We start from the raw sequence: 12508 nt of genomic DNA on the forward strand, positions 1-12508 counted from the left end.
AAGGGGCACCCCAGGCTCCCCTATCCACTTTGGACAAGCCCTCAGCTCCCAGGTTCTGGGCATTATAAACAAGAATTCTTTTACTTGACAAGCCCCTCAAAGTCTCTTGTCCAGAGCGCTCCTGGGGATGACACAAACCTTCTCCGAAAAGACATACAAATATGGAGGGTTATACAATTTTTGAAATTCTAAGGGGGCGGGCAGGAAGAATTGTCCTGTCTTGGAAAATTGTCCCAGAGCCGGCTTGACTGAATAGAAAATGCTCCTCAGAGAGGGAGTGAGCCATGAGACTATTCTGAAGAGAAGCAGCCTCGGTGCCCAGCTGAAGCCTTGAGGGAAAGGAGAAGTCATCACTCATGGGCAACACAGGGGTTTGAGGCAGGAAAAGAAGTTTTGGTGTTTTCTCTAGCAAATAATTCTCTACTGAAAAACAGAAGAGAATTGGGTCTTTTGGTATTAAAAGGAAGTTATGGTAGGTGCCAGGAAAAGAAACTCAGAGCAATCCACATGTTTCAACTGCATTTCATCATAAAACCGATTCTTCTGAGTCTACAGCTGACATCTGACAAGTTCTTTTGGTTAACGTTTGTTTCAGAATACTTTATTTTTGGAACATTCTGTGTTCTTGAAACCGTTCCACAGATACCTGCTTCTACGATGCTGTCACCTTTCTCTCCAAGAAAGCAAAGATTTCTCTTGAGCTTTAGTAAACAGAACTTTAAATAACCAATAATGTGGATTTCCCCATCATCCCGGTGTTTAAACTAAGCCTTAGCAAAGGAAAAATGCCACGGAGAGGCAGTAACGACTAGGTTTCCCCCAGATGTTTCTGAGGATCAGAAAGTCGTTGCAAGGTTTCCAGTCTGGAGCCTGGCGGTGTCTGCTGAGCACCTCCTGAGTGCTGGCTGAGCCATGAGAACCTGCTGGTCCAGATCAACGTTTCTGAACTCTGAGCTGTACATTTAAAAGCTCACTGAGGAAGCTGTGAAAAGATACTGATGCCCAGGCCCCAATCCAGACCACCTGATTCAGAATCCCCAGAAATTTTTTTTTTTAAGCTCTCAGGTGATCTCAACGCACAGCTAAATTGAAGGTCAGTGGTCTAGAGCCTCCGGAGTAGAAAGCAGCTAAATACACTCACCGTCAGGCCTTCATTATTCTTGCCCCCAAGCGTATACAGGCTGCCATCGTTGGGATCTGGGAGGAATGCAGGCCTAGAAGTTAAGCAATAATTATCAGTGAAAGATTATAGCCCAGGGCACAGAGTAAAATACCAAAGCCATGATTGGTGAGGTGGGGGGAGTGGGGTGTGTGTGTGTGTGTGTGTGTGTGTGTGTGTGTGTGTGTGTAAAACAATTCCATCCACTGCTCTTTCATTTTACCCGCAGATAATAAAATATCCTTCTGGTGCTCTATACTATACTAGAGTGAAAAAAAAGCAACCTACAAAGGAAAACCAGTACAAAACCACAGAAGACTAAATCATCATTCCGTCAAAGCGTCCTGGATGAAGGTAAAGTAAGTGAAAAGGACCCAGCAAGTCTGCTTTTCAGTTTCCCAGTCAGCTGCATATAGAACTTCAACAATTAATATTTAATAGCATGGCATGGTACGTAAACAGGGAGAACAAATCTGCCTTTGGTGTTCCACAAACATTCATTTTTAGGAGGCAGTAAAAGCAGACTCTGAAAGCTTGACATGAGAAAGAACCTGCCAAGGGGATGGGTCAAGGTTTCATCAGTAGCTTCCCAGGAAGCAGGTTCAAGGTGCTCTTTTGTAAAGTTAACCTGCTAACGACTGAACTACAACGCAGTCACTCAGAAACCCCTTGCTGAATCTTTCCTCTAATGTGTTTATAGCATCATTTGAGGCTCTTGGAGGTGCTATCCAACTTTTACTCCAAAACACACACTCTAGTAGCAGGTCACGTTCCTGTCTCCTCTCCACAGTTAAGCACAGTGAAGAGGGAGAGATCTAAAGACCCCTGGGCCCTCCTGAGGACTTGGGAAGCTTAAGATCAAAACTTGACTTAAGTTACATCTCAAATAAGCCTTTTTAATACCATTGCCTTCCCACCCCGCCTCCCAGGGAACTGACCATCCTCTCCCCAACACAGACTTCTTTCTTTCAAAGCACCTGTAAGACTTCCTATGTCTCAGTCACTCTCATTCTACCTTAAATTTATGCATACGTGTACTCCCAGCAACTAGCTTCGTAAACACTGATTGAATAAAATAGAAAATGAATTAAAGGGAAGTGCTGCAGCAAATCAGAAAACTTACTCTTCCACGTGTGTTGGAACCTGCAGGACTGGATCTGTGCAAAAGAACAACAACAAAGGCACCGTCAGACAGACTCTAAAATATCAAGATTCCTAGAGTTCCCAGGACTAGCTCACAAGAAGGACCGATAAATTTATCTACATAACGTATGTGAAGGCACTTTAGAAAACTCACACACAGAAACACAAATGTAAGCTCTTACAACTGTCGCCGAGATTGGAGAGAGGCCTGAGAGCAGAAGGGAACTGCTGTCAGGAAACGTGCCTCTAACTTGGGGGACGGGCATAGGAGGAAACACTGGTGACAACCCGCAGTGGACAGTGGGTCACAATGTCACTATCTGACACGTCAAGGACTTCTAAAACCTAAATCATCCCTTGGTCAGATGCCTGTCCTGCTGCTAGATACTCCCACTGGGAAAAGCAAAACTGTGACTTAAGAAGCAATTTGGCTGTTGATGAGAATTTGACTGGATGGTAAATGGTAAGTACACGCCTTTGGGGCAGGAATATGACAATTATAGAGCCTTGAGTGTCCATTCTTCTTGATTCCCTTCGATCCATTAATTCCATTTCTAGAAAATCTAGTTTTAAAACAACACAAAATGTGGAAAATGCTTTCAGTACAAAGATCCTCACAGCAGCATCACAAATGACCTAACTATTTAGTGATATGGTTAAATTATGGACTGTCCACTTGGTAGAAAATTAAGGCTTCTGAAAGGGCTTATAAAGTTTAAAAAACTGTATAAATCTTTATACTGTTATGTTCAGGAGAAAAGATAACATTGTACCTAGAGTATTAATGTAGCTGAGGAGAAAAACCTTCAATATGCATTAAAAAAAAAAAAACTACATGGAAAGGCCAAAAAAAAGAGTGGGAACTGTAAGTTATCTTTGTTGGAAATAGAAATGACTCCCCCACCCTTTCTATATTGCCCCAAATTTCTACTAAAGTAGGCATTACTTTTGAAATCAGAAAAAAAGTTTTTTCTCCAAGTCAGTTTTAATATTTGCAATAGTCTAAGTGGCAGAATTTCTCCCTCCCTAGATTCTCCTGGGCACAAATCAAGAGGATGCTCCCGATTCCATGGGGTGGATGGAGGTGGGAGAGAGAGGCCACTGACACTGCTGTAACAGAGCTAAATCCCCAGGCACAAGACCGCACAGCAATGAGGCATTTCCAGCCATCAAGACCCCATAGGCTATAGGCCACGCTGCCCACAAGTACAAAGCTGGGGGCGAGGACGGCAAATACTGTGATATGATTTTGGACACTGGCTCTGCTGATGGTGACAGGCAGCTGTCTAATTCCCTGGGTCAGCCTGGATTCTCAGATGAAGGAAAACTCTTTCAAGCCTTATCAGCTGTTGATTTTGCTTTACAAGCCCGGCTCTGACACAAAGGCATATGGGTGTTCACAACAACAGAAGCGCAGGCACCACGTGTGGTCTGTGGGCAGCGAACAAACAATTCATTAAAACCAAAAGCATTTCGGGAAACAGGAGGAACTTTCAGTCAGAAAGCACATGTTTATTGTTCCCACTAATCACCTCTCGGTATACTCTCACAAACAGACTGATGCAAGAGACAGGAAACGAGGGCACACAGCACTCACCCTACTGAAACAGTCAGGGAGCCATTATAACCCAGCTCCTCCAGCGCAGCCCAGAAGCCGTGCACGCCAGGGACAGCAAGAAGGCATATTCCAAAGCAAACACAGCAGGCAAGAGGGCATCGGTTTTGCTCACTTCAGCCACTTAAAGGTATCGCAGATCAACCCAGATGAGGAGGACACTACCGAATCCCAGCCATTCACCAGAAACAAGCCGTGGAGACCAACGGGATTTCGACTCCTGTTCCTGAGCTTATCTTTGCTGGACAGTGTTTGCTCACTCTCAGGGTCTCGTCCTCTGGCGCAGACTTTCCTGGTTTTCTAGAGCTTATTCACTGCTCACCTGACACGGAGGCCTCAGGTCCCAAAGTGTGCCCTGCACCAGAAAGGTTCCAGTTAAGACACAGGCCACCAGCAGAAGCCAGAGAAGGATGGGTAGACACCTACGTGGGTGTTGAAGAGCCATGCTTCCTCCTAGGCTTGAGGGGACATGAACTCCAGCAGGGGTACCTTCTCATCCATTCATAATATAGGGCCCCTGGAATAAACTTCAGCAGAGCTGCAGGCCACGTCACAGCATGACTGCTAACACAGCTCCGATACACGCAAGCAAATGCGTAACTGTGACCTATTCCACTCATGTTTTTCCCTTAAAGAATCATCTGAACCTGAGCTTTGCTTTAAACTACTACAGGAAAAAAGAAACATCATATGGGAAGGGGGCAGATAAGACAAAAAACGGCAGCCTGTTGACAAATGTTCAAAGATAGAATTGACAACACTGGCCTGTCCTTTTACTCTTCTCTCTACATATGCTTGAAATTTTCCATAACAGAAAAGGTTAAAAGATAAAAATATTTGAAAAGCCAGCAAAAGGCACCATCTGAAAACGTGCACTGAAAGCCTAACACGAAAAAGGAGTTGTTTTGGATTTAATAATGAGAACTGGTATCAGGCAAGATTCTTGCTCTTAAAAAAAAAAAAAAAAAAAAATCACCCATGTGAAAAGGAACAGTGGCCTAACCCTAAGGCTATAAACAAACACTGGTACAAAATAAGCCTCTCTACCTATAGGGGACTGATAAGGATAAAAGCCATCTCACAAAGCTGCTTTACTTTCAGAAGGAATAAAAAAAAAAAAAGGGTTACTTTACAAGTATAAAAATGGGTGTTATTCAAGGTAAAGGTAAAGATATCAGAAGAGGAAAATAAAGCTGAAATCAGTATTTGGTCTCCAAGATTAAGACAGAAACAGATCTGCCCACTGCTCCCCTGGGAGCAGCTACTGTACTCGGTTCCCCTCCAGGATCCATCCAGCTCAGACCTGAAACGGCACAACCTTTACTCTTGGAGACACTCAGGGCTCCTGTTTTGTGCGGATCGAATCCTCCTTTTCAATCTGAGGCAGAAATGACTTAAAATAAATGTAAACATCCTGTATCTACAAAAGAAGTGAGTTTTCGTCTTTCCAAGAATACCTTTCTCGCCTTCATCCTCAATCCCATCCTCTCTCAAACCTCACACCTTCTCCCTCTGCGCTGGACCCCAACCGCACTCTTCACTCTGCTCCCTTCTTGAGCTCTCAGTCCATCAGCAACAACAGCTCTACCCTTCACCCCGCGGGCTATCCCACGTGCCTGCTGCCCCAGCCCACGGGCTTCATCCCTCCCCTCCTTGAGACTCTCCACCTCCTGGCCTCTGTGGCCCTTGTTGCACTGCACTGATTTTTCACTCACCTCTCCCTCTCTCTCTCTCCCACCCACTCCTCTCCCCTCTCCTCCCCACTCCCTACTCCAACAGGGAGGAACTTTTCTAGGTTCTCCCCTCAGTTCTCTCCGAGAGCACATCCACCTCTGTAGCTTCAACCATAACCACAGTGGGGAAATTCTAGGTCCCCATCTCTCGAGCTCTTCTTTCTGGACTGACTGGACATTTCCACTATCTCCTGCCAGCACCTTGACCACCACTTGTCCAAATCACACCCTCCATCTTTCTCTCCAGACTGGTCTGACTACCCGATTTTGTTAACGCCATTCTCCTAGAAGGCGGGCAAGCCTCAAACCGTTCTGTTGACGCTCATTTCTCCGCCAGCACCTGCCATCAGAAGCCAAACTCCGTGGTCTATTCCATTATCCTGTTTCCTACTCACAGCATCCCTTCAACATCATTGGAACCCCTTGTCTTTCAAGCGCTCCCTTTTCTCCTAGTCTGTGTGCCCTTTGGGATCAGAAAGACCTATGCTTAAATCTTACTCTGCCAAATCTCTCTGAGCCTCAACTTCCTCATCAGTGAAGAGAAAAAAAGAAATAGAGATAATAACACCAAACTCATGCAGCATCTCCGTGTGGATTAAAGAAGGTTAAATATGTGTTAAGACTGTAAGTCAGTGCCTTGAGAGAGAAGAGTGATCCTTCTAAAGACGCAAATCAGATTATGCTTCCCTGCCACTCACAATCCTTTGATGGGTCCCATCTCACTCAGTAGAGGCCAATGTTCACACAGTGGCCTACAAATCCCACACAATCCCACCCTCCCACACCCACCCTGGCACTCTCCGATTATCTCCTCCTCACTCTATTCTGGTGAGGAGGAATGCTGGAATGCCATGCTGGAATACAGGGTATTCCTCCGAGTACTGCCAAGCCTGCCCCTGCCTCGGGGCCTTTGCATTTACTGTTCCCTGTGCCGAGGTCTTCGATCAGATGTCACCATCTCAGAGAGGTCTTCCACGACCATCTCCTACCCCCCAGGATTCCCTACCCCTCTTCCCTGCTTAATTTTTCTCCATGACACTGACCACCTCCAAAGTACTGTGTATTTTGCTTATTTTTTTAACGTCTGACTCGGGCCACTGGAAGATCCAAGGGGGCTGGGATTTATCTTTCGCTGCCTGCTATACCCTCAACATCTAAAACAGTGCCTGGCGCACAGGAGCTGCTCGGTATATTTATTGAATGGGGCAATCGATAAATGTTAGTTTCCTTCCCACTTCCACTCCTGCCCTGCCTGGATATCCATTGCTGATCACTTCTGCAATCCAGCAGCTATGCTCTATCAACCCTCAACCCAGAATCCACCTAGCAATCCCCTTTCCTCTGCCCAGGCTTCTGAGCACTGCCGAAGAAAACACTATAATCACGTGTGTGATACCAAAATACATGTATGGCCAGCTGGGCCCCATGTCATAGGAGATATGTTTATCTACTTCCTGGTTGGCCTCTGTTCCCCGTTCCTCACAGCTGGTGTTTCAGACCTTCACCCCTTGCCTCAAGGCTCTTTCCTCTCCGCACATGACTCCCCTCTGTGGCACAGGGGAAGTGAGGGGGGCAGAGCGGGTTCTCAGAAACTTCCTACCCCTCACCCTCCAGGTTTGCCCAACCCCACCCTTCCCTTCACATCTCTATAAAAGGACGTTTTCACCTTCATGTTCACAGATATTTCACACTCACACATCTAAAGCCCCCAGACGGTATCCTGTCTCCAAGGATCTTCAAATCCTTCTGGCTAACTCCTTCCCCTCTGCCTACAAACACGCCAAACCTCTGGGGTCCCCTTGCCTCCTTTGTACATGCTCCCCGTTCTCTCCTAAATGCATCCACTTTAAGTGTACAGTTTGATGAGTCTTTTTTTGGCCATGCTGCACGGCTTGTGGGATTTTAGTTCCCCGACCAGTAATCGAACCTGGGCCCTCGGCAGTGAGGGCACAGAGTCCTAACTACTGGACCACCAGGGAATTCCCTCGATGAGTCTTGAAAAACATGCACATCCACGTAGCTACCCTCACGATTAAGATACAGGATATTTCCATCACCCTGAAACATCTTCCCTAATCCCCTTAGATTCAATACCCTAACCCCCACCCCACACACCACTGACAGATCTGTTATGTTTGTTCTAAAATTTCACAAATGGAATTCATACAGGAGGTTCTCTTTTCTGTCTGGCTTCTTTCTCTCTGCATCATGTTTCTGAAATTCACCCATAATGCTGAGTGTATCAGTTTGTTCTTTTTTGGTGCTGAAAAGTACTCCACTGTATGGGCGTACCATCAATTGTTTATCTGTGGATGGATGTTTGGGTTATTTCCAATTTGGGGCTGGAAAAACGTGAATAAAGCTGCTAGGAACATTTGCGTACACGTCTTTGGACCTATATTTTCATCTCTCTTGGGAAAATACCTGGGAGTAGAATGACTGAGCCATACTGTTTACATCTGACTTGACAAGAAACAGTCCTCCAAAGGGGCCGTACGATTTTGCATTCCCGCCAGCAATGTGTACGTTGTCTAGAGTTTTTTATCTTAAAAAAAAATTTTTAACACACAAAAATCAATTGATAAACACGTTGACATCGAAATTAAAAACACAGTATCATATACAGTTCTTAAAAAAATACTTAGATGTAAATCATACAAAAGAGAGACAAGACTTATATGTTGAAAACTTCAAAATGCTGATGAGAGAAATAAAAGATCTAAAATGCAGAGACATACCATGTTCATAGTATAGAAGATTCAACATAGAAAAGATACCAATTCTTCCCAAACTGATATACAAGTATAATGCAATTCCTACCAAAATTCCAGAAAGATTTTTTTTTAAACATCTTTATTGGAGTATGATCGCTTTACAATGGTGTATTAGTTTCTGCTGCGTAACAAAGTGAATCAGCTATACATATACATATATCCCCATATCTCCTCCCTCTTACCCTCCCTAACCCACCCCCCTAGGTGGTCACAAAGCACCGAGCTGATCTCCCTGTGCTATGCGGCTGCTTCCCACTAGCTATCTGTTTTACATTCGGTAGTGTATATGTGTCCATGACACTCTCTTCGTCCATCCCAGCTTACCCTTCCCAGTCCCCGTGTCCTCAAGTCCATTCTCTACGTCTGCGTCTTTATTTCCGTCCCGCCCCTAGGTTCTTCAGAACCACTTTTTTTTTTTGCCTATAGTTTTAAAAATGTTGATTCCTAGGTCTTTCCCCCAGGAAGTTGATTCTGTAGGTAGAGCCAGGGAATGTGAATTTTTAACACATGTGAGGTAATTCTGACGCTGAGCCATACTGGGAAACTAATGCTCCAGATCCTCTGTTTCACCCTCTCACTTTCCATACCTTTCTCAAGGCACTGCTCTCTGGCCCCTACCCTCAGGATAAGGTCAAAACTGCCAGTGTCAAGTTCCAGTGGCTGAGTCTAATAAACACTGACAAATCCTTCTCCCACGTGACATCTGGCAACATTCTCCAGTAGAGCCCCTGACCCAGTCCCACTTCCAACTGCTTATGGAGTCTCTCAGCCCCAGAACCCGTCATCCATCCTGAACCTGCTCCTCCTTTTGCATACCCCAGATCGGTTCGTTGACCCCACTTCCACCCGGTCACACAATCTGGAACCTCTGAGTTCTCCTGACTCCCCCCACCTTCTCTTAATTCTAACCCTCTCCCATTTAATTAGATCCTGAGTTTTATAAGATTAGACCTACCAAACGTTTCTCAAAAATCTATGTCCTCCTTTTCCGCTCCTTCACCAAAATGTGGCAGTCACCACTTCCCACTGGCTCTACAGCAGCCTCCTAACCGAGCTCCCTGTCTCGGATCTCTGCCCTTCAGACATGCACTCCACCCACCGCCCGAGGGCTGACAAAGGCAAATCTGTTCTTGTCTTTCCTCCACATAAAATCCTACAACGGCTCCCCTCTGCCGACTGAATACCTTCCATCTCTGTGGCTCAGGTCAGAGGTTCCCAAACTTTCTGGGTTCACAGCACCCTTAGTGTCTCGGTAATTTCTTCACAAGGCCCGAGGCCAAAAGAAATATCTAATGGTTCCATTTATTCAGTGGTTAGGTCCAAACGACTTAAGTATTTAGGGCCTCGCAACTTAGAGGCCACGTGGAAAAAAATAATACTACACGTAAACTGAAAGAGAAATGCTTATTTCATTCTTAACTATAATTACTCACTAGTGGGGTGTGTGTACCTGTTGGGCGCTGCACATATTCCAAATCTTATACTCTTGTTAGACACAGCCACTCTCATTACCATGCCATGTTGATTTTCATGTGGTATTTGAATTGTATCACAGCGACAGCCCAAAACTCAGCTGTGCAAAGACACATCCTTGAAAGGCAAGTAGCGCGATCTAATACTGAAAGTACTAACTACCTCAGGCGTGGTGTTTGACACTGTGGAGTGCTGCTGTATTTCTCTTAAAAGTTTAAAACTAGCTGCAGTGCCTCGAGAGCTTGCTGGGGCTCCCAGGGCCCCTCAGCACACAAAGGAACCACAGGCCTTAGGCATTCGAGGCTCTGTAAAACCTGGGCCCAATTCTTCTTCATCACATCTCTTCCCCAAACTCAGCCCATGCTGTCATGTCAGTCTCTGTGCTCACCATGACCTGCCGCAACTCAATCCATCTACCTCTGCTTGTCCTTCAAGTGCCCCCTTTCTCCAGGAAATCAGAAACTGAACGCCTACTGCACTTGGTATGTTCTTTTTTCCTTTTGGCTGCCACGCCGCTTTGTGGGATCTCAGTTCCCCGACCAGGGATCAAACCTGGGCCTCCTGCAGGGGAAGTGTGGAGTCCTAACTACTGGGCCGCCAGGGAATTAATTCCCTTGGTGAGTTCTTAGGATGCACTTACCACATTTCTCAGGTGACAGGCACTTAATTGCATGTGGCCTCTCTGGTTCTCAAAAATCTGGGGGCTGGATTGAATTTTAAGCACTTTGTAGGGCAGGGACTATCTATTTTGTTTCTTGTGAAATACACACAGGCAAGTGCCTGGGGCTTATGACAGCTCAGTGAATAATCACAGCGTGAACTCCTGTGTAACTGCTGCCCGGGTCTTTGCTCCCCTCATACTTAGCAGGTGATCCTGTCTGCAGAATGAAAGGAAGTCGATAATTTAAGATATCCAATACTGCACGTGGGATATAATCATTCTGATAAGTTTATCCTAACGAGAAGGACTTTTCCACACAGAAACCTACATGATAAAAGCTAAAAACAACTGCCCAGGTGTAGCTCTGTTTGTTCACTCACATTTAAAAATTACTTAAATTTATGGGAAAAAATGATACGGCATTTGCTTCAAAATGATGGAGGAGGGGGAGGGGGACGTCATGTGTGGACCATCACTGAAGCTGGGTGGCTGGGTGCATGCGGCTTTCTTCCTATTCTCTTTACTTTTGTGTGTGTTGAAGTTTTTCTAAAATGAAAAAAAATTTTTAAGAAGAGAAGCTAAAAAAAAAAAAAAGAAGCTATTTAAGGAATACCTTTGCAGGGGGTTGAAAAGAAAGGCCTGTTCTTCCTGCCCGCCCTCAGCTGTAGTATAAATCTTGAGAGCCTGATCCTACAATGTCACAGGGTTGGAAGAGAGAAGAGAAACCCAGGGAACGAGCAAGAAGGACCCGGTCAGCACTGTTTCAGGCTTCCCTAAACACAGAAAAATGCCTCTGATGAAGTCAACCACAATTTAAATAATTGTCTCAAAGCGCAATTTGGGACCGACAGCCCCTCTCTGGAGGAGACTCTGGGCAGACTTACTTTCACGTAGGAAGGGGTAAGATCGCTTTGATTACAGAAGCTGCCAGAACAGGCTGCCCATCTGACTGGAGCTCAAGGAGCCCTACGAGATCATTCTCTTCCCTTCCCTAGATGAGCATCGATATTTCTGGAACACACTGCTCCTCCGGAGGAATCTAGATGGGCACTGGCTTTACCGCCCTGCTCCTCCTAACCTCTTCTTTCTAAAGCACAACCGCCCAGCTGGCCCCGACACACCTGGCATTTAAAACCAGCTCCCTCTCTGACTGGGAGGCCTCTCCAGGTACGAGTAAGATGTCGTGACACAGCTAGAAACTCTGCAAACCAGATCCTTCTAAGTGCACCTCCAGCAGCGACCAGAAATGTTTTGGGTTGGCCCTCCTGAAAGGTATTTAAGGACCAAAAGACCACAAATGAAGTCCCAACTGCTTTTATGCTCCCTTTAAGCATCCCCGTAGGCCAAATATTTGAGAGGCTCGTTCCTTCTCCGAGCAAAACAAGAAAGGTGGTTGCATGGTAGGGGGTGAGACCTTGGAGAAGAAAGGGGTGGAAACTTTGGGAGGTGGTGTGGTGGGCACTAAGGAGGGAGCAGCTGGAGGCTTCTGAGAAGAAGAGAAACGTGGTACAAGTCTCTGAAGGAAGGTGAGACAGGCAGGCACCAGGGGACACAGTAGATGAGACAGAGAAGAAGAAGCAATCACAAAGGGTAGTGAGGAAAGCAATGCCATAACCCCAGTAAGAAGGTCTGAGCCAGTGGGGGCAGGGGAGGGTGGGCAGGGAGGGTGGTGGTCAGGAACCAAACAGGAGGGGAAGAAGAATGTCAACAGGACTTTGTCCTGATCAGAAAAATGAAGTGCAGGAAAGGAATGAGTTAACGAGGACATGGAGATTTTGACCCTAGCTGATGGTGAAACTAGATCGGTTAGTCTGAAGGCAAAAGCTGCCACTTCCTCAAGAAAATGCTTAAGGGTTGAATACTGTTTTCTTATAAAATTTATTGGTAGAAACAAGGCCATTCACACACACACACACACACACACACACACACACACACACACACACACAC

At 45.7% G+C, this 12508-nt stretch overlaps 1 protein-coding gene across 1 annotated transcript in view; it reads right to left on the minus strand.

Annotated features, from left to right (window-relative positions):
* Positions 1–12508, minus strand: part of ERN1 (endoplasmic reticulum to nucleus signaling 1) — an 83236-nt gene that overhangs the window by 34681 nt on the left and 36047 nt on the right. The window contains exons 3-4 of the mRNA XM_029212325.1: positions 2283–2316; positions 1142–1214 (exon numbers count right to left, since the gene is read on the minus strand). Coding sequence (XP_029068158.1) covers positions 1142–1214; positions 2283–2316 — 107 coding nt within the window. The remainder of the gene's footprint in view (positions 1–1141; positions 1215–2282; positions 2317–12508) is intronic.

Source organism: Monodon monoceros, unplaced genomic scaffold (assembly GCF_005190385.1).
Source record: "Monodon monoceros isolate NGI ecotype Baffin Bay Population unplaced genomic scaffold, NGI_Narwhal_1 Super_Scaffold_9, whole genome shotgun sequence".
Taxonomy (NCBI): Eukaryota; Metazoa; Chordata; class Mammalia; order Artiodactyla; family Monodontidae; genus Monodon; species Monodon monoceros.